At 40.8% G+C, this 23287-nt stretch overlaps 1 protein-coding gene across 1 annotated transcript in view; it reads right to left on the minus strand.

The window, feature by feature from the left end:
• Positions 1-4043: 4043 nt before the first annotated feature.
• The window catches only part of LOC148015229 (homeobox-DDT domain protein RLT2-like), a 66987-nt gene continuing 47743 nt past the window's right edge, over positions 4044-23287 (minus strand). Inside the window, exons 16-19 of the mRNA XM_087665187.1 lie at positions 5945-6571; positions 5762-5866; positions 5317-5589; positions 4044-5039 (exon numbers count right to left, since the gene is read on the minus strand). Coding sequence (XP_087521313.1) covers positions 4044-5039; positions 5317-5589; positions 5762-5866; positions 5945-6571 — 2001 coding nt within the window. The remainder of the gene's footprint in view (positions 5040-5316; positions 5590-5761; positions 5867-5944; positions 6572-23287) is intronic.

The raw sequence follows: 23287 nt of genomic DNA on the forward strand, positions 1-23287 counted from the left end.
AGAGTTACAAATATGAGAACAATATCATAGATCTTTGGATATACTTAGATGAAATCACGTTCATATAGTCATGGGAATTTCCTAAAAGGAATCAAGATTTTCAAAAAAAAGCATGACATGGTCCCAAAAATTTAAATGTCCAACCTCACTCACTTTACCAACAAAAGATATGAATGCTAGCTTTTAGAATCACCCTATACAATACACACACACATTTTGACTAATATGTCATGTTTTCTATGATATTTAATTAATGACACATGGTCAATTGGCATTTTTCCTTCATTTTGAGTGGTTGAAGGACTATGTTTGGACCTTTGGAAATGAAAGTTATGATATTTTTGAAGTTATTCCAACTAGTTCTCCAATAAAAGTACCTAAGGAAGCAATAATGCATCAAGATATACAAAGTTAGGCATCTTTCATCTATATTGAAGACATTTTCTCAAAATTATACTATATGGGAAAGTAGGGAGGTTATGACATCATGGATTTACATATCAATTTTTATATATCTTTTGCAAGTTACATTTAAAGAACTTATGATTTGCGGGCTTAAATAGAATGTAAGATAGTCATATTTATTGAAGTAATATATGAAGTAAGAGGAAAAAAACCATTAGCTCATGAGTTTCAGCTTGAGGGTTTTAGCTTAGCAAATATGCATACCCTTAACATTGTGTGTGTGTGTGTGTGTGTGTGTGTGTGTGTGTGTGTGTGTGTGTGTGTGTGTGTGTGTGTGTGTGTGTGTGTGTGTGTGTGTGTGTGTGCACATGTGCACACCTTGAGAGGAACATGGTAAAAGCTATTGATTTGGAGTTAGGAGGAGACCAAACAATAACTAGTAGGTGGACCCTACCAGATCAAGCATCAAAGGTCTTTAACAAAATCGAAGCAAACTTGGAGATGATATTTGAGGCCACACTTGCAAATATTAGTGTTAAGTCGAAGATCCATCTGAATATGTCCAATTTGGAGAGCCCCAATGTGTGTTGAAGAGGTTGAGACATCCCCTTCTCTTCAACCATTAAATCTTATCTCAAGTTGGATACACCTTAGGACATACATCTCATTCTTCCTTCAAGACATTTTCTTTAGAGATTTCTAGAACCCTTGGACTATGGTTCTCATTCTTAGACCTCCCTCAACACACTGAGAGATATAAGTTACACGAATATAGGGAAGGCCAATTCATAAAGCAGACTATTTAGAAGGAAGTTCCTAAGGAGTGGAGGACAAATATATGGACTCAAATTGTTCCTTACTCAAAAAAGAATTAATTATTTTCAGTGATAAACACTAGAAGACAAGCTTCCTTTTATTTAATGGCCCAAGAGGATGGAAACCTTGCGACAGAGGAGGTTGACTTGCAAGAGCATACTAGTTATAAGAGACAAAAGACCGAAGGAGTAGCACATAATGACCCAAAGTTGTAGATTGACTTGGGCATAGTAGCTTGTTATACATAGAAGGGGTAGAGTTTTTCAACATACTTAAGCAAAATTTGCAGAGACAAAGTGGAATCTAGGAGAGCCAATTTAAAGAGAATCATTCTAAGATAGGGCTCCTTATATTTCCTTTTAACACTATGCAACCGAATTGGGGAGGACAATTTCGATCATGTTGATGATGTTTCTTCTTGCAACCACTACAGAAGTCTATCAGTAGAAAGATGGTTCAAAATTGGTAGAGGCCAAATTGCACATTGGAGATGTAGTGTAGTATAAGAGACTCGAACGGATTGCATTTAACACCACCCTAAGGCTCAAGAGCTCAAAGGAGAGCCCTTACACTAGCATCTCCAAGCACTCATGGTGAGCTAATTGTGATTTGGGCAATAACACGGGTCACAAACAAAGGGCCCAATTTTGGGTACAAAAGTGACAGCACCATAGCTTGGCACCCCTAAATAACAAGAGGCATATGAACAACATGATATTTATAGTCTAGATGTCCTCAACCACATGGATAGAAATAGGAGAGACTACATGGTGATGGACTGCCAAATTGGCTGTTACACTAGCCTTGAAAATATATTTATTATCCCTCCCAAAGCACAAAGTCAAGTAGGTGCCATACCTTTTTGTGTATAGAGCAATTTTGTATCTTATGTTTTCAATTGCATCCTGGTTGCAAATAATATTGTAGTGACTTTAAAAGAATCTCTTGGAAAAGAAAAATGTCCGCTTTTCATGTGTGCCATACCCAAATGCATAAATGTCTTTTATTTCAATGTCCATGCTAGGCCTCAAAGTCAAAAGGATCTTTCTTGCCTCTACCAAGTACTAATAGTCTCCCTATCATACAATTCACCTAAACTGGTGATGTTTATAAGGACAATCCACACTCACTAGTCTATTCCAAGATATACCATGGACCAATAATATTCATCTTTCGGACTCAGAGATCATTTCAACCTTTCAAAAACCTGTGTGTGTGTGTGGTGTGGAGATGGAAGAACACTGATCTATTGGAGTCAATAGCGTTCTGATGGATCTGCAAATGGTTTATGTTCCCAAGAGTTGCTATGATTCCAACAACTTTCTGCCTTGGGAAAACCTTTTGCTCGGATGAACATAACGTGGAAATCATTAGTATACAAACATGCAAAACCCTCTCTCTCTCTCTCTCTCTCTCTCTCTCTCTCTCTCACACACAAAAAAAGAAAGAGACTTCACAAAGTCTGAACTAGAGCGAGTGAGCAAGATACCCTCTCATGTAATCAAGAGGCTACCCTCATGGTAGACCACTTATTTTATTGACCCACTGACCCAGGTTCAAATCTCCCTTTGCTACACCTATACCAAAAGACTCTGCAAAATGTAGGAGTTGAACCCAAAACCTTCTGGTCACCACACGTTTGTATTAACCAAGCTACATCCATTTGCGCACTCTTTTTTTTTTCGTAATCATTTGCACTCTCTCTCTCTCTCTCTGTGCATGTGAAAAAACAGTAAAAACTATGCCACTCTTTATGATAATCGAGTATTGTCCTTGAAATCTCACTGAGGCAGATTGATTCTAAGCAATGATAGTGTAGATAAAAGTACAATGAGGTGAACTTTCATATTTACATCATAAAAAGGGTATCTCCCCCAAAATAAACTCCCTTCTTTCTCCAAAAAATGTCCGGAGTGCTGCTGGTAAACTACTTCCGCCTGATCTTAGGAAGTCGGTGAGCCCTGAAGCTTAATTTCAATGAGAACCAAGCAGGACTCATGGAGGGAGATCTTGCCTGCTTGCATGGAAGTTGCCAAATGTTGGGATTCACCACAAAATTATCTCCAACCATATCTACATAGAGATACATGTTTGCAAAATCCAGTGCTCAAAAAATGGATTACCCATTTATGGGTAGTTGCCTGAAATCTGCCTCAGGGCAATCTATTCATTCTGTCAGGTGAATGTATGACTAGTCGTGAACCTGTTGGTAGAAAGGTGATTTGGATATCATACGTATGCTGAAACCCATTTTTGCTGAGTTTCAAGAAAGTGTGGCACCACCTGTTGAACCCTAGAGAGTCTTTCACACAAAGTTGCCTCAAACAACATTGCATGATGATGCCTCAATATTGTACAGTGTGTAAGAACTACAGATGATCCCTAATGTTTTATCATTGACTTGTTGCTCAACAGATGCTTCAACTGTTTTAGTCTTGAAGGTCCTCATTCCAAGGTCGGTTTGCTATTGATCGGCTGCAGGTCCACCTTGGTGCAAGTTATTGTTTCTATACCTCACGAGTATTCTTGCAGTCCATGCCACAAGCCCAGTGGCTGTACTTTGCATGATACTTCAGGCATTAAAAGTGTTTGCCCCGCATACACACAAATGTGGCCTGGCCCCTGAGTGTGCAATCTGCACTCATCCTTTCTAGGATAGAAAGTTAGCCTCACACTGCCCTCAATAGACCATCATAATATCAAACTCATTCACTCCCAGATGCTGAAGATTGGAAACGTTCATCTTCTTCTTCATCTTCTTCACCTCTCATCTCATTGTCAAGCTGGTCTTCTTCAACACTATCCTCAGCATATCCTTGTTCTTATCCTTGTTCTGCATAATTCCCAGGTGTATAAAATCTCCCATTATAATCATTGCCATAATCATCAAACATTTGGTCTTCTTCCTGGCCAACATCACTTCCACTTTCCTGGTCTTCTTCCTGGTTAGCTTCACTTTCACTTTCCTGCTCTTCTTCCTGGCCCATATCATTACCAATTTCCTGCCCGTTGAATCCACCAGTCTCATTGTCTTCATTGTAGTTCTCATCTTCATAATAGGTATCTCCATGTTCTTTGAAACCTCGATCCTCCTCCCATTCATCACTCTGATGACTGTCCTCATCACTTTGGTCCTGTTGTATCACTATTAAGTTTCTTTTCGTAGACATGGACTGTCTGCCTGCCTTCTTTACAACCAGAGACTGTATGTTGTGACCACCCCGAGTATTACATCCACGTCCTCTTACAGTGCTACTACGACCACGGCCACGGCCACGGCCACGCCCAAGGCCCCGCCCCCGCCCCCGGCCATAGCCTTGATCCCGACTTCTACCTTTTCCTCGACCTCGACCACCACGACCCCGCCTTTGTCTTCCTTCTTTGTCAACCTGATGATCACTCACAGCATCTGCTTCTGAGGACTTGGCCTTGCCTTTGACAACTTTCGGTGTATCACGGACAGGGAGACTCCTTGAAGAACTGGATCTCTTACTTGAAACGTTCACTTCTCCTTCTGAAGACTTGGGCTTCCTCCATGTTACTCTGGATATCTCACTTCCAACAAGATTTCTAGAGGAGCTGCTTCGACCTCGACCTCGACCTCGACCTCGACCCCTGACACGGCTTCCTCTTCCACGGCTGTGCCCCATTGGTTGGTTTGTTGTTGCTGTAACTGTAGCAGCTTCTTCTTCGTCTTCTTCTTCTTCTTCTTCTTCGTCTTCTTCTTCTTCATCTTCATCTTCTTCAGAAGTTGAATCTTCTCCAGTCTCTTCTTCTTTGACAGACGTAGTAGCTGGCACACTTCTTGCTTCAGGAGCCTAATAAAATGAAGTTTTCGGTATTCAGGAATTAATCTCAAGAAAGAACAGAAAAATTTTTAATAGCTTAAATCCAGCTTAGAACCACTGGTCTGAAATACTCATTTTCTAGATTCTTAAAATAGGAGGATCTAAGAGAGTTGAGACTAATAACCCTAGGTGAACATTTTGCTTGATTTCCAAAATTGACACCAATAAAGCCAGTTGAATACACTACTAAGCACAAGCTGTTAAGGAAGAAAGTTTGATAAAAATTTACATCAGACAAAGACAATACCACTTCAGTAGAGCTCTTATTATTCCCCTGTTTTAAGATCAAGTCTTTCTGTTCTGGACTGTAAAAGAGTGCTGCATCAAAAACCATCAAACGAAGAGCTGCTGCAGCTGTTGTCTGTGGCAACCAAGGGAGTAAGGCAGGCACACCATTGACACCCAGACATTCTAGCCCAGTACTACTTCTTTCAGAGTGAATGCTCAAAAGCTCCTCTGTGGTTTCATATGATGGAGAAATCCAATCCCTCTTAACAGCAGCCTCAAGCTCAGAAATTGCCTGCATCAAATACCACATGATTACAGCATTAAACTGCAACATTTTAAGTCCAACAACACATAAATTTCAACTCTAGCCAATTTCAAAGCAAAGAGACAAAAGGTTCCAAGTGCTTTATTATATGACAGCAGACTATTAGAAGTGTTAACTTGCTACTCCTCAGAAAGTAAACCTGAAGTAGCTCTCCAGGAGATGTTAATTGCTTTATCTTAAAGGCCCATGCTTTTCGTTTTGCTTCTATCCACCCTGACTTTAGAGCCTCACTTGGTATAGCAGCCTGTAACAAAAATTTTCAGAATTTTTTGAAACTAGAAGGAAGTTCTAGCAAAACTTGGTATTAAAAGAAACCTCTAACCTCTACGACAAAAAGTTCTGCCTTCAGTAGCTGAATCCTTGAAGGTAGTACTCTCAGAAACATCCAATCTGTTGATCTATGCTTCTCACGACATTGCTGTGTGTGCAAAGAAACCTTTGATTCCATCTTTGCAGCTCCTTCAATGACCATATGACAGTAAGAACAATGTCTGTCCCTGGGCCAAAAAAGGTCATGGCATGTATCACAGCTATACATTAAAACTGCACGTCTTTTTGTTCCATACTTCATGGCATTCAAGCTAGCATTTCCTCTCATGCATTTGCTCCATAACCATGTGTCAGAGTCACAATAATGCTTCAGAGCATTCTCCCTTTCAGCCTGACCTGCAGAACCTCCAATACAAAATGCACCAACTGCTTGTGGTGTCTCACCATCTCCAGCAATTTTACTGACAGAATCTACACTGGAAGGCTGTGCTGATGTAAGGGGAAGCCTGGGTATGTCAGTTTGAGACCCAGAGGAGCATTCTTTGTCGCACCTGTCCTGAAACACATGAGATTTCTGCATCCTCTCTTTCAGCTGGTTTTCAATCTTATGAAAGACTCCATGAAGATGAGCTTCTCGAATTCCTCGTGTATCAAGAGAAGCAATCAATTCATCATAAGCCTGCACAAAAACAAACTCAGGTTGCAGGATTTCACTACTCACAATAAGTTTTCTGCATTCTTGCACACACTTGAGATGATAGATGTTAGTAAAAAAACGTTTTCCTCTTGTAGATACCAATGCATACAAATAAGAATTTACCCAACGGGAAAGCCTTCAAATAGAACATTTCAACGAACTTAAATTGTATGCTCATGACCCATGAAAAGCCGTTAGCACTGACATGAAAATGACCACTCACACAAAGGTCCAGATATGGCATCTTAATCCATATAATGCAGACCATAGTGGTGTGCATGTGCACATACATGCATCTGTCCCTAAAAGCACATGCAAGCACTGATATTGTATAGACTGCAGAAGTATTGGGCTCTCATGGTTGCAGTGTATCCAAAATACACTGCACTCTTTAGGCAGATGCTGATTGATAATTCAGAAGTGTTGCTTGGATATGAGCAAGGCCAGAATCCTGGCTGCCCTTACACAACCAGATTAGTTATAGCTTTACAATATCCCCATTGGTACAGTAAACCTCCATAGACAGAATTCCATGCAATAGGAAAACTGTGACATTAATGTGACATTAAAAGTGATATTTAATGTCACGTTAAGGTCATAAATATGGAATGTGACATTAAAAGTGACATTTAATGTGACATTAAGTTAAATCTAGGGGAACATGCACGAGAATGACCGTCCGGGCTCTTGGGCGCCCGAACGGGGTTAAGGGGAGCCTAGAGAGTAAGAGAGTCCAAGAATAGTAGGACTCCAGAGAAGTGGACGGCTGGCAAAGGAATACGGATGAGAGGGGCCAGCACTTATCTAGGCGTGGTTGGGAGGAGAAGAGGGACTCGTGCTCAAGGTCTTAATGGTTTTTCTCTCTATCTTTCTCGAAGCCATTTATCATTGGTATCAGAGCCGTGAGGATTCCTGGAGGTCTTCAACGAAAGGGCAGTGACGGATTCGCCCGCAATCTGTTCAGTCGATAATCGATGGACCGTAAATTCGTTGGTCAGAAGTGACGTGACACGGCACGAAAAGAAGTCGCTGGTCAGACGAGACGTCGACAACAATCGACGGACCCGTAACGACCCGTAAGTCACTGGTTAGACGTGACGTGACACGTCACGAAAGTTAACGTGACGTGTAATTCTGGCCACGAAACATATCGAAAGGGGCAGCCATTCTTTTTTGCGCGTTTTTTTTTTTTTTTTTTTTTAAAGCTGATCATGAGCCATCGTAAGCTGATCGTGGGCCATCGAATTTTGCCCACGCCTGACTGTGAATGCTCCTCCATGAACATACCAATAAGACACGCATTTTCAGCCTCGACTGTATTTATATCATAAGTACAGGTTCAGCAGGAAGCAAATTCAGGAAAGCGACATTAATGACCAGAGTGATTATTAAAGAAAAGGGGGCTGAATACTAGTTGCTCTGCAAAGAAGCTCCATTTTCTGCGTGACCGACTTTCTTCGGGCGATAAAATTTGTTCCTTACTCTTCGGATTTCTTTCCAAATCAGCAGCCACTGCCTGCCATTAAAATCAGGGAAGTACTTTACTTTGTATGCAAATTTCTTATCTTTGCTTTCCAATTCCAGTGTATTAATGGCAGAAAGAGGGAAAGAGAAAATAATGGAAGGTTCTAGTTCTGGGGACCACCCTATGGTAGATCCCCAGGAACCAAAAATGCAAGAAGAACAGTGGGAAGAATTTTTTGCTACACGAGAGCAATTTGATAATCTTATTGCTCGTGTGCAAGCTCAGGGGGTTCAAATGGAATTTTTAACTCAAACACTCACTGAAATAAAATCTCAATTAACTTTATTGTTGGAAAGAGATAAAAATAAGATAGACACCTCGGATGTCCCATCTTCATCGAAAGATTTAGATGTGACTATGCGAGATCCTAAGAAACCCCAACCTTACCATAAATTGAGGGATAATCCAGTTCTAAAGGATATGAAACCACCTCAATTTTACGGGGAGGAAAAAGATAGGAATAAAGACATAATTTTTAATTTCCTCCAAAAATGGGAAGATTTACATAAATTAAAAAATACCCCACCACATCTTCAAGCACTTGAGGCTAGTTTAACTTTGGGGCCCAAAGCATATAAGTGGTGGCGAACTTTAAAGGAGGCGAATAAAATACCTGAAACCTGGGCTCAATTTGAATCCGTCTTTTTGAAAGAATTTCTTCCTGAAAATGAAATGGAAAGAAATTGGGAAGATTGGGATTATGTCAAACAAAAGGGAAGAACCCTGCTGACATATCTGGAGGAATATCGTGAGATAATCCTCAAACTGGAAGGAATAGATGAATTCCAAAAAACAAGAGGATTCATTAGGGGACTAGATAAAGCCTGTAAAAAGGAAGTAAAACGGAGTTTACCTAAGACGCTGGAAGAGGCAATTAAATTTGCATTAATTTATGAAGATAGTATGCGTCCAGGTACACTCACTAGTCTCACTGATACGGAGCCCAAGTCTAAGGAATTGGAAACCTCAAAATTTGTGGGCAAATTTAAAAGGAAAATGCCATTTTTTAAGAGTAAAAAACAACCTTTTGAAAAGAAACCATATATGAGACCAAAGTTAAGTCCTGATGACTTTGATAAGGCCAAAAAAGAAAAGTTGTGTTTTAATTGCCTATCCCCTAACCATGCTGCTTGGAATTGCCCTCAAAAGAAAAAGGGGGAAGACAAAGGAAAGGATAAGGACAAGGGCAAAGGAAAAGAAAAACAAATCCATGTAGTGTAGACCTTAGAATTAAAGGGGCATGAAACGTACAAATCTTTAGAGGTCTTGCACATGGATATACAACATAAGTGTTGTATGTCAACTTCTATATGGCAGCCTACTTTTGGGCCACATGATTTACTTAGAGTACATGGATTGATAGCTGGAAAAAGGATTAGAGTCATGATTGATAACTCTGCCACACATAATTTTATAAATTATGCACTTGTCAAAAAATTGAAACTTCCCCAACAAAACAGTGAGCATCAATATGTTGTTCGTATGATGCAAGGCCAAGACAATAAAATATGGGATACAATGGTATCCAATTTGGAAATTGAGATTCAAGGATATAAAGATAAGCTTGATTTCCAAATAATGAACATGGAAAGAGCTGATATTGCTCTAGGGAGGGAGTGGCTATGGGGATTGGAACCATCCTTTAAACGTAGCTATCACCATAATACACTGGAATTTGAAAGGGATGGTAAGACTTTTGTCATTCAAGGTGAACATGAAGTATCTGATAATCCTTTGCTGTGTTCTACTGAAGTTCAGAAGTTGATAAAGAAGGAAGTCTGTGAGGTATATATGTTATGGTCTCTTCCTGTACAGAATACTTTTACTTTCTGTAATATTAAGCAACAATTTTCTTATGTTTGTGAGTTGAATGTTAATAATGAATTGAATAGTTTGTTAGATGATTTTAAAGATGTGTTTCCTTCTGATTTACCAAGTGGCCTTCCACCAGATAGGGGTGATATAAATCACCCAATTGATATAAATAAGGATACACACCCAATTTCAAAACCACCGTATAGGTTAAGTGAAACACAGAATCAAGAAGTTGAAAGACAAATTAAGGATTACCTGGATAAAGGGTTTATTCAACCCAGTAATTCACCTTGGGCTTCACCAATTTTATTGGTAAAGAAAAAAGATAGTTCTATGCGACTTTGTGTTGACTATAGAGCACTTAATAAAATAACGGTGAAGAATAAATTTCCTATGCCCAGAATGGAAGATCTTTTTGATCAATTGCAAGGGGCAAAATTCTTCACAAAGATAGATTTAAGATCAGGCTATCACCAAATAAGAATTAAGCCACAAGATATTTCCAAGACGGCCTTTCGTACTAGATATGGACATTATGATTTTTTGGTGATGCCTTTTGGCCTCACTAATGCACCAGCTACCTTTATAAAGCTGATGAATAGTGTTTTACGGCCCTATCTAGGACATTTTGTAGTAGTCTTTTTGGATGATATCTTGATCTTTAGTAAATCAAGAGAAGAACATTTGGAACACTTACAATTAGTATTCCAACTATTAAGAACGCATTCCCTTTATGCAAAGAAAACTAAATGTGAATTCTTTGCACAAGAGGTCAAATATTTGGGGCATATTATCTCGAAAGAGGGAATCAACATGAATCCAGAAAAAGTAAGGGCAATTATTGAATGGCCACCTCCAAGGAACCTGGAAGAGCTGCAGATCTTCCTAGGTTTATCTGGATTTTATCGTAGATTCATTCGAGATTATGCCAAAATAGCTGTTCCAATGACAGACCAACTAAAAGGGAAAGGGAAAAGTTTTAATTGGGGAACATATCAAAATGAAAGTTTCCAAAAACTTAAGGTAGCTATTGCTACAGCTCCAGTATTATTAATAGTGGATCCCAATAAACCATTTGTGGTTGAAGCTGATGCCAGTGATAAGGCGATAGGCGCGGTCTTATTACAAGAAGGTCGACCAGTTGCTTTTAAAAGCAAGAAATTAGATCGTGCAAAACAGAACTATTCTGTTTATGAGAGGGAGCTGTATGCAATAGTACATGCAATGAAGAAATGGAGGCACTATTTGTATGGTGCCAAACTTTTGATTTTATCGGATCATGAAAGCATTAAGTGGCTTAATGATCAACCGGATTTACACGGGCGTAAAACCAGATAGGCCGAACTCCTCCAAGAGTTCGACTATGAGATAAGATATAGAAAAGGAAAGTATAATATCGTAGCTGATGCACTCAGCAAAATGCCCATCATTAATGAATTGAGTTTTACTCAATTCACTTCCAATTTGCTTGAATCTTTAAAAGGGAAATGCCAGGTTGATCCGGCATATTCCAACATATGGAAAGCAATAAAAAATGGGGATCCAAATGAAAGTGCTTCTACTAAGGAAGGAATATCTGAGGATGTTCAACAAGGAAATGGAGCATCAGGGGTTACTCAAACTGGATTCAAGTGGAAGAATTTTACCATTGATAATGGTTATTTACTCTACAAGGGTAGAGTATGTGTCCCGAAAGATACAGAAATAAGGCGCCAGATACTCTTTGAGTGTCATGATACCCCTAGTGCGGGACATCCAGGAGTTAATAAGACTTATAGTCTTATTAAAAGGCAGTTCTATTGGCCTGGAATGAATAAGGACGTCCTTGACTGTGTGGTCAAATGTAATAAATGCCAGGTTAATAAAGCTGAAAGATTAAAAATGGGAGGACTTCTCCAATCATTAGAAATTCCTTCGGAAAAATGGGAGAGTATCTCCATGGACTTTATTGTTGCTTTACCTAGAACACAGAGGGGGCACGACCCTGTGTGGGTGATTGTGGATAGGTTAACCAAAATGGCTAGGTTTATTCCAACTTCAACTGATGTTAAAACACCAGAATTGGCTAGATTGTTCATAGAGAACATATACCGATTGTATGGCCTTCCGGCAAATATAGTTTCTGATCGGGATAGAAAATTTGATAGCCATTTTTGGCGTGCGGTATTTAGGAAATTGGATACTAAACTTAGCATGAGTACAGCGGATCATCCGCAAACTGATGGGCAAACTGAAAGGGTTAACCAAATTCTTGAAGATATGCTTAGGGCATATGTAAGTAAAAGGCAAACTAATTGGGAAAAGTATTTACCGATAGCAGAGTTTGCATATAACAGTGCCAAGCACTCTTCCACTGGATATAGTCCATTTATGTTAATGTATGGGTTTCAGCCCAGAGCTCCTTTTGCAGTAGAACTGCATAAGGACAAGGTTCAAGCAGCTAAAGACTTTTTGGAGGATATGAATAGTATGTTAAAATTTTCTCAAGAAAATATTAAAAAAGCTCAAAATCGAGCTAGAGCATATGCAGATCCTCACCGAAGAGACATCTCCTTTGAAAAAGGAGAATTGGTCTATCTTAAGGTGCCTGAACAAACTAAAACTATGAAAAAGGGACAATGTCCAAAGCTTTCACCAAGGTATTGTGGTCCTTTCATAATACTTAAAAGGGTGGGAGAATTGGCTTACAAGCTCCAACTACCTGCTGGTAGTAAAATACATCCAGTTTTTCATGTAAGTAAATTAAGGAGAAGAAGCTGGGTGATTTGGATAATCTAATCTTAAATGATGATATTGAGGAGCTATTCAATGACCAATCTAATCCACATGAACCAGAAAAAATATTAAATGTTCGTAATAAACGAACAAGGAATACTATTTATCAGGAATGTTTGGTTAAGTGGAAAGATTGTTCAGAAGAAAGCTCAACATGGGAGCGGGTAAGTACTTTAAAGAAAAGGTTTCCCGATTTACAGTTAGACCTTCCAAGTATCGTTTTTGAGGACAAAACTGATTCTTAAGGGAAAGGAAATGTGACATTAATGTGACATTAAAAGTGATATTTAATGTCACGTTAAGGTCATAAATATGGAATGTGACATTAAAAGTGACATTTAATGTGACATTAAGGTAAATCTAGGGGAACATGCACAAGAATGACCGTCCGGGCTCTTGGGCGCCCGAACGGGGTTAAGGGGAGCCTAGAGAGTAAGAGAGTCCAAGAATAGTAGGACTCCAGAGAAGTGGACGGCTGGCAAAGGAATACGGATGAGAGGGGCCAGCACTTATCTAGGCGTGGTTGGGAGGAGAAGAGGGACTCGTGCTCAAGGTCTTAATGGTTTTTCTCTCTGTCTTTCTCGAAGCCATTTATCAAAAACATATCTGTTCATTGGCAGTTTGAGCTCCTTGATAACCTTTATTTGTTGTCTACAAAGGAACTAGAACCCTTCAACATGCTGTTTCACCTCAAGAAGGGGTTTTATCTTTTCCACAATCTCCAAGAGGATGGAGTTTGAGCATGCATTACAAGCCAGCTGACATTTGACTTTAGTATGATTGCAGCCTTTTCAAGACGGTTCTACATCATCCTGTTTAGGATTGGTGACAGCAAGCCCACAGGAATTCGTCTGCATTGTTCACTCTCAAGATTTCTTGATATACAACTCACTAAATGCTCCTGTTTTTAACAGAACACTTTTGATTGTCTACAACAAGCCACTTTTGAGTCGCAATTAATCTTACTCCTCTCCAAATCTGTGACAATAACTATAAGTCAGCCATCGACTCTGGCAAATAGACCAGTATGTAGATTTGACCTCTACTAGTTGTATGTGTGCAGCCACATATTGAGGCCTCTTCTCATTATAATAGAACAAAATAGTGCCTCTTCTTCCATTGTCCGTGCAAAAGTGCAGGCATGGTACTACCTCAACGAGAAAAGCACTTAATCTTACACTTATCATGCTCCTCCAGCCATTCTGGTGTGAACATTCAATTTGCACATGGGCATTCCTTACATTATTGCTAAAGGAAGGTTTTTCCCCCCTGTGAACACCCATTAGGGTGTGATACCATAGTACCTTAGGGTTGTACTTTCATTTCAGAAATCTTACATTACTGGATGTGACATTTCAGCAATCTCTCTCTTTTTCTTGCTGTTCACTCTCTGTGTGCACGTGCTTGCAACTAAGCATCGATCCAACAATGGTATCAGAGCCACCGCAGCCATCAGACTCTTCAGCTGCCACCATTGCCATTGAGCTTGGCCTCCTTGCAGCAGAGCTGCCACTAAGATTCAGCAAGCTCCATCTGCTCCTGTGCCGGCCTCTACTGGTCATTGCACCATTGCCACCCAGTCATCCAGCTGCACTGCCACTTCCAGGCTGCCACCCAGAACCGCCTCAACACATTGACATCAGCTGACAAACACCCACCAGCCTGCTACTTCAGCCACCTGTGCATCATCACCAGCATAGGTGCCACCCCTCCTGCACCTATTTCGCCAGCTCTTCCATACCCATAACTGCCTGTTGCCTGTGAGACTAACAGGTCCACCAGTCGTTGAAGTACCTCCAACCCCTGTGCTCATGCCACATGTGCACATACTGTGCCGCCAACTCCTCCCGTGTCCACGCCCTACTGCACCACTTGAGCGCTTGGGCTTCTTGTGCCACCTGCTCTGCCTCTGCTCCAGCCCACTGCTGCCCATCTGGGCCACCCTGCCCATCCCCTCTCCAATGCTACCAGTGCGCCTGCCACCAGATCCAACACTGACATACAGCACCACCTTCTTGGCTCCAAGCCAGTGCTGCCCGCCTCGCCCTCTGGCCACCTATCATAGTCAACACTGTCTGAAGCTGTAAATGCCTCTAGTAGTTGCCACCTTCTTCACATCTTGTGCTAGCTGCTGTGTACCCTGTACCGCCTTCATCAATACTGCAACCACCTGCACACATGCCTTTTGCTACTGCTCAGTGACACCAAAATTTGGGGCTTATACCAAAATTTCAAAATTCCTCCATCAAACATTGGGGATTTTGTGAATCTTGCTAAGATTTGTTGGAATTGAGCCTTAATTCATCATTTCATGCTAAATTGGGTGACATTTGCAGCCAATTTCCTCAACGTTGGCAGCATCGTCCTTGGCATTTAGCTTCATTGTCTTCAACTTAGCTGAATCAGTACGTTTTTGAGTTTTACATTCCATTTCTTGTGTTCTATCTACACATATTCTTGGACAGCAGGCAGTTGCATTTGTCCATATACATAGTGACAAAATGGCAGCTCAATGTGATTTTCCTAACATGTTTGGGGATAATGACAAGTTGGATGGTACCAACTATCCAATGTGGGCATACATGATGTGTCATGCGCTGGTTGCAACTATCCAAGAGAAACATTGAGTTGATTGCTCAAGAATGGATATGGGAGATTAGGCATTTGTAACCAGCCATAAGGGCAAAGGAAAACCATGGCAACAATCTAGTTCTAAAGCAAAGGGCAAGGCAGCCACAAATTTTGACCCTTATGCCACAAAGAAGAGGATAAGAAGAACTGTGTTAGAATTGCCAATTCTAGGCAAAGCCCAATGTAATTCATGTGGTGTGTGGACACTTATTAATTAAAGTGTCAAAGTGTGGTGTGTCTTTGGACTTTAATGTGGTGACTGAAGGCCCTAGACTTAAGTTAATTCGACTCTAGTTGGGGGTGTGAAACGTTGGTTAGATCAACCTTAGACCTTAGTTGTACTTTCACTGAGAACATTCATTTGTGTTGTTCACTTTTGCTAATACACTCTCTTCTCACACTATCAATTGTCTATTGTCTGTCATTACTCTCCTCCATAGCCAGCTGGTCTCTCACATTTGGTCTCAGAGCCACCTCGAACCTCGCTGCCACCGACTCTGTTCATCAAGAAAGAGCTGAGAGCTGCTATCAGTTTTCTGTCTGGGAGGAAGAGCAAAAAGAAGAACCAGCTGCACTACAGCCAACTCAGTCAGCACTGCCCTGCCAGCACAACCAGCTGGTGCAGCTCTACCAACCTGCACAGACACCCTGCATAGCTCAGCTCCCGCCGCCAACTCTGCCAGTCACTGCCAACTTGCAATGTTGCCCAGCCAAGTTCCACCTCCCCTACCAATCACTGCCAACCAGCAGCGCTGCCCTGCCAGATTCTGCCTGCTCCACCTCCAACCCTAGTGCGCCCTCTATCCAATCCCACTTGCTGCAGCACCACCTGCACCTACTATGCTTCATGCACCACCCTGCCAGCTTCATATGTGCCAGCACCAGCTCTGCCTGCATTATTCCCCTACCGCCGGCTTTGCCACCTTGTGCCGCCCTGTCCAGTCGGCCGACAGCTCTGATAACACTACTCTGCATTCTGATAGTTTGTATTGTGCCTCAGCCACCATGCACACTACTACACATGGTAACTGCGAAACATGTTTCGCTCCCACTGAAATCCGCCTGAAACACTAAAATGTTTCACTGAAACGCAAAGCACCCTAAGTGAAACGGTTGACTAAAACGTGATTTTTAAATTTTAATTTTTTCTTGTTTTTTTGAGTTTCTTGGACACTATATGTAAGATACACATCATTTGTTGATATGAAAGGATATGCATGGTATAAATGTGTTAAGTTATAACTCATTGTTCATAAAGAAAACCATCTCATATGTATTATTCAACCATTTCACTTGGCATTTCGCTTGGGACTTGCCCAAAGGTGAAACGTTTCACGGGTAGAACGTTTCGCAGTTACCTTGCGTGGCACGCATTATGAGGACTCGAAAATTTGAGGCTTTTGCCTTACTCGATGTCCCATGCCTACATCTTCACATAAATCACAAACATTGAACAATTTCTTTGGCATTTCCATGAGAAATTTGGAGCTTTTGTGATTTTTGGGTCGGGCATGCATCTCGAGGTGCTATGAAGTTATTGGCTGCTGTCAACTCGCATCTAGCGGTGACATTTCATCGAATTGTAAGGCTGTAAGTATAAAATTTCTTCAATTTCTCAAAATTTCTTCGAGGAAATTTAGGGTTTTTGCATTTCATGCAAATAGGTGCAAGTACAACATTCATTTGCTATTTGATAAAGATTGGGCACAGAAATTTGTGAAATTTTGGGGATTTACAGCATTAAATTGCTGAAATTGAGTTTTCGGACACATATTCCATGATAAAGCAATCTATTGATGTTTTATGCGGTTTTGCATGCTTTACAAGGCATTTAAGGTAGATTTTGCTTTGAAACGATTTTGGGACAGTTTTTTGATTGCATGATCTATCCCATGTAGGAATTTCAGTACTCACGGGAGTACATTTTGCACTTCAGATTGGAAGTGTTTGGTTGCAGACTTTGTGCATTTTATTGCAACAATGGCACAATAGGGTCACAATAATCAAGGTAATATTTGGGTGTCCTTACTCAAGAGGACAAATTGGATGGCACCAAGTACTCCTTGTGGAGTTTCATGGTGCGCAATCTATTGGTTGCTATAGGTCTTTGGGATTTTGTGACTAGTGATTTGCATAGACCAAAAAGGTTTGCTCCTCAAATGTCTCAAATAGGGGCTAAAGAACAGCAAGCTGCCCCCATTCCTCCTACAAACGAACAAAGGAAATAGGACTCCACAAGCCTTATCTGTAATTGCTCAATCAATCAAAATGTAATGTCCCCAATACACTTAGTTTATTTTAAGGTGTGTATACGTAGTGTTGTACGTCCACACCAAAAAAAAAAAACTGCAGAATCTCTATAGGATTTACAGGAAGCAGGATTGGTTGACTAGAATAGTCTGAAATCTCTAATATCATGTTTAGATGACTTAGTTTCCGCTTTAGATGGATTTAAATATATACTGTGACTTATTTTGAAGGGAATAAGTTGTCCAAGACAAAAGATGGATAAAAATAACGCGATTTATAAAAATCATCATTTTCACCTAATTTTGATGGATTTTCGTAATTCTGCCCGTATTACCTTGTCGAACAGATGTATTCCGATCGTTTTAAGTACGTGAACGTCTATATTTGGAGTTCATATGACGAAGTTATGATCAAAACAAGTTGCACGGCAAAAAGAAAACAAAATCTTGTCATCGATGATGTCATCCAAAACGCCAAAAAGCAGGCGCCCTCTCTTTACCCCTCCCCCCCCCCCCTTTGCAAAAACTATAAATTGAGGGCTTGGAGATGACCACAAAGAGCAACAAGAGCAATCTTGACGAGGGCAAGACACTGATTGAGAAGGAGGAGCAACAAGAGCAATCTTGACATGGATGAGACGCTGATCGAGAAGGAGGAGACTCTGTCCGAGATATGCTAAAGGTCTCTCATCCTCTTCTACTCTAATCCGAAAAGAGAAGACACTGAAGAACTCTATCCTATTCTATCATATCTCTACTCTCATCTCTATTCTATCATGGCCCCAAAGAAAAAGAATTCAGAAGCGGAAATCGCAAATAACCCTACTAACGTAGAAGCAACAGTTGGAGTTGCGAGCATAGGAGTCACAAATGGAGTCGCGGCTGCGAATGACAACCCTTTACCAACCACGATACCACAAGGTTTTCTTAAAAAGTTCTATCCAAATAAGATAAGTCTCTTGAGAAATACTGACTTAAGGCCTAGAAACTTGGTTACAAGAACTAAGAAGTTAGAGATCCCAAAATCTAGACGTCCCTAGTTAAATTCCCTAGGGGAAGATTTCATTATGTGAAACTCATGTGTCGATTGCTACTAGAATTAAGCATCACTTGAAAGTTGCATGATTGATTGAAGTCATAACTGCTTGCAAACATCAATCTTATTTGTGATTTTCTAGATTAGATCTTGATTGAATTAAGTATTGAAACAGATAAGAATTAAGGAGCCCTATACCTCCCCCAAGGATAGGTGCGGAATCAAATACCAAGAGGGGATGTTTTTACCACCGCGGAAGCATGGACCGGCTCCGATGGCGAGAGGTCTCCCAGCAGGGATCGTATTAAGTAGAAGGTGGAAGGGTGCCAGGGGAGCTCTGACTAGTAAATCCTTTTTCGCACCTAGGAACTACTTGGTCCCCTGTATGGCCTGAGTTCTACTTGGGACACCTATGAACGCTAGCTATAGGTGGATTTGATCTTGGTGACGTGCAAGTGCGCCTAATGAGGCAGTACATCACGCGCAGATACGCCGGATAAGGCAACACGTGAAATTGTATTTTTTCTCATGTATGGGCGGGAGAACACACATTATGGAATATAATCAATGAATTGTTTTATTCTGATTGTATGTCCGTGAGTAAATTACCTAAACGAACAACTGTGCATATAAGGATATTAATTAATAAAGCTGTTTTTATATGTTTCACGTAATGTGGTAGGTAATTAGATAACTAAGAACTTCCATAGAGGGAAGCAAGTGGATGGATTCCCGACGAATCCAATCCTATGGCAGGGTGGTCTCGGTTAGCTGAGAGGTTTCCCCAAAAACAAACACTAGAAAGAAACTCTAGGAAGGGCCGATTTGTTGACTTAGGGTTTGGTCTCAGAACCCGAACTGTAAATTATCTTAGGGGAAAGGTATGGCAGCTGTGCCAGAGCACTGCAAGGGATTTAATAAATCCTTAGCCTGCTACTCGAAAAAAGCATTGTACTCCTCCTCTCTCCTCCCATCTGCTCAGTTCATCACCTGCCTTGTGCCACATCAACATCGCCATCCTGTTTCTAACACCATTGCCCTATTTCTGACGCCACCAGCTCCTCCATCAGCTCTACACCAGCTTAGCCCTGCTCCCGTCACCCTGATTCCTGCGTAGCTTCCTCAGCCTGAACCCAACTGCCACATCAGCACGTTTTCAGCTCTGTAGTCATGGTCAAAAATCCTAATCTGCAGAACAACCCCAGACTGCCACGTTAGCAGCTGGTGCCAGCATATTCCATTATTTTATTCAGAATTTCAGAGCCAAAGCAAAGGGCTTTTGCAGGGACAGCTCAATTTTTGCAAGGAGAGCTCAATGCACAAACTGCAGAAATTTGCAAGCATTTGGTTCGCAAATTTGGGGCTTTTGTATCTTTGGCAGACATTGGCACATGTATTGTGGTTTCAGCCTAGAATTGACTGAAATTACGCACATTGGACAGTCAAATTTTGGGGCTTTTGTGTTTTTAGTGTTGCCAAGCACTCTTATTGCATTTGGCAGCATGTTGCTTGCTGAAATCTCAAAAATTTCAGCACATTGAGGTAATAGTGGTCAATTGTGACATGATTTAGTTGATTACAGCTATCACGAGGACGTGAAAATTTGATGCTTTGCTTATGTTAATTGACATTTGATTAAAGGATTAATCAAATGTGCAATTAAAAGATGCACATGTGAGGTGCAAGCTACTTTTTCACAGTTGAAGGCTGAAGGACCCTGTGAAAAAGATGGGTGTCAAAGGTAAAAGTTGTAACAAGTTACACTTGTTAGATTCTAGGTGAATTTTGGTGTCAGTTGCCCCTAGGACCATTAATTGGCCATTAAGTGTCAGTGGTGACACTAGGGACTAGGCATTAATTGATGGATGGGCCCACTTTGAGTTGCAAATGGCCTAGCCAATTAATTTTTGGATGGGCAAGGTCAATTTTTTTGGGCATGGATTAAGGGCTGAATTAATTCTGAAAATTAATTAAATGGCTGGAAATTGCTGAAAATGGATTAAGAAAGCTGCCACTTGGCAAAACTTTCCCATGCAAGTGGGGGAAAGGCTAAATAGGGCTGAAGGGAGAGAGCGAAATCTCGTTTTTTCATTATGGAGCTGTTGGAAAGAGGTGTTGGACTGTTGCTGCCAGCTTTTGGGGCCATTTCCCAGCCATTGGAGACCATCTTGGTGATGGAGATTGCATATTCTTGACCTTGGGAAGTTGGCAATTGCTGCTGATGCACTTTCTCCTGAAAATCACAATCTCTGATGCTCCTATTGTTGTTGGTGCATCTGTTTGGGGCTGGTACAGCAGGGCAGCAGCAAATTTTGATCAATTCTTCGTGACAAATCTCAAAATTTTCTCTCTTTACAGCATTCTCTCATCTCCTTCAGCCTATGCTCAGTCATTCTCAGCAATTCTCAGCCATTTGGAGGACATTTCAGCCATTTTTGGTGGGCTAATCTGTAATTTCTGCAATAAACCCTAATTTACAATAGAAATTAGGGTTTAGCAGCCACCTTGGGATCCGTGCCAGATATTGAAGGCTCAAGGGACTGAAATCAGCTCTGATAATTGAAGATACTCAAGGGAATTTAGGAGCCAACCCATCCCAGATTGATTTGGGGCAGCATTTGGCCAGTCAAGGGTCAAATTGGAGAAAAATTCCTAGGTGAATCAAGGGGCAAATGACCCAAAAGGTTTGCTAGTCATTTATGACAGCAAGAGCAATTGGTTAGCAAGAGGAGATTGAAGAATCTCAAGTTGTACTCCTTCCAATTGAATGAAAGCTAAAGAAATACCACAAGGGGCGCCAATTTTAGGGCCAACAGGGTGTCTACTCTCCAAGAATGTTATGGTAAAGTGTGTATTTCATTTTATGTGCATTTATTTATTGCTGTAATTAACTCTTAAATCAGGTTATCACCACCCTTTCCAAGAAGGAAGGCTGGTTTCATACAGCTTGGCACTTTCTATGATTTCTGGAAAGTTGAAGATTTCCAAGTCAGCCAGCTTTTGCTATTGCTCTTGTGCATTTGATTGAGTGACGTCTATCATGGTAGCTCAAGGACTAAGTGATGTCTTCACTTATGTATCAAAAGATGATAGATTCGATGGCAACAACTATCCTCTATGGTCCTTCATGATGAAGAATGTGCTTGTTGAAAAAAGCTTTGGGATTATGTCAATGGGGAAGAAGTACATCCTCATGATTTGGCTCCTACAACTCCTCCACAAGGAGGTTGTGGCCAAAGGCAAGAGGGTGTAGCTGCAACCTCTCAACAAGGAGCAGGACATGGACAAGTTGCCACTCCGCCACCACTCGAAAGAACAGTTGCATAGAAGGCTTGGGACACTAGGGATGCCCAAGCATTGTCACTTATTGCATTGGCAGTTTAGCGGTCGATAATCCCGCATATCCGTTTTGCTGCTACTTCACGAGCAGCATGCCTTACACTTGCTGGAACAAATGATACTCGCATTTCTTTTTTGAAGGAGCTTGAAAATGTAAAGATGGAAGAAGATGATGCTATGCAAGATCACCTTAATAAAATTCAGGACTTGTGCCAACAATTGATGAATGTAGATGAGTATTATTCTAATGCTCAGATGATTTCTACGACTTTGAACTCTTTGCTACCTTCTTATTTGGCCTTTCATATGGCATTGAATCTTACAATGTGGGTTTCTACGTAGCCACTTACTTTTCTTCAGTTGGTTAGTTTATTACTGCAAGAAGAACAAACAAGGAAAAACAGTGGAGTGCATGTTGTAGCTTATGAACAAGCTTTTATGGCAAAACAAAAGGGAAAGGACAATCAGCCCAAGAATGCTCCACAGAGTTCTCGAAGTTTTGGAACTTCATAGAACAACAAGAAGCAGAGGGGCACACAAGCCAAGGGGAAGAGCAAGTACCATTACTGTAAAAAGCCATGTCATTATATCACAAAATGCAAGAAACGCATTGCCAAGGAGAAAAAGGAGTTTGGGATGTCAATTTTAGATGCACCTTCTACTGCTACTGCTACAGAGTTCATGTCGTTCGTCATTGACCATGACTACTATTTTTATACTTGCAGTTATGATTCTTCTTGGGCAGATAGAGCATTCAGCTCTACAAAGGATGCTAGCACTTGGTTTTTTGACAGTGATGCTTCTAAGCACATTACATCCCGCAAGGATTTATTTACTTCTGTTGTTATAGCTCCTGTTGGCAAATCAATGCAATGTGCCAACAATGCATCTTATCCTGTTAGAGGTATTGGAGAGATTGTTTTGAAAGCCATTGATGGCTCTACTCTCTATTTGCAGGAAGCTTGTGCTAGGGATAAAGAAGAATTTGCGATCCATTTCTTCTTAACAAAATGTGAAATGCGAGTCACTTTTGATGATAAATTCATGGTTAGGAATAAGGGATTCTTAACTTTAGTACTCACTGGCACATTATGGCATGGACTTCATGAGTTAGATGCGAAGCAGTTATGTATGCTTGTTACATTTTGAATGGGTGCCCTACTAAAGCATTGAAAAATATAACACCTTTTGAGGCCTAGAACAGTCGTAAACCTTCACTTGGTCACTTTCGCACTTTTGGGTGTCTTGCATATACTCATATTCCCAAAGCATTGAGAAAAAAGTTGGACAATAAGGTTGTCAAATGCATAGTTGTGGGGTACAGTAGT

Source organism: Lygodium microphyllum, chromosome 24, assembly GCF_053477565.2.
Source record: "Lygodium microphyllum isolate KBCC chromosome 24, Lygodium_microphyllum_v1.1.10, whole genome shotgun sequence".
Classification (NCBI taxonomy): domain Eukaryota; kingdom Viridiplantae; phylum Streptophyta; class Polypodiopsida; order Schizaeales; family Lygodiaceae; genus Lygodium; species Lygodium microphyllum.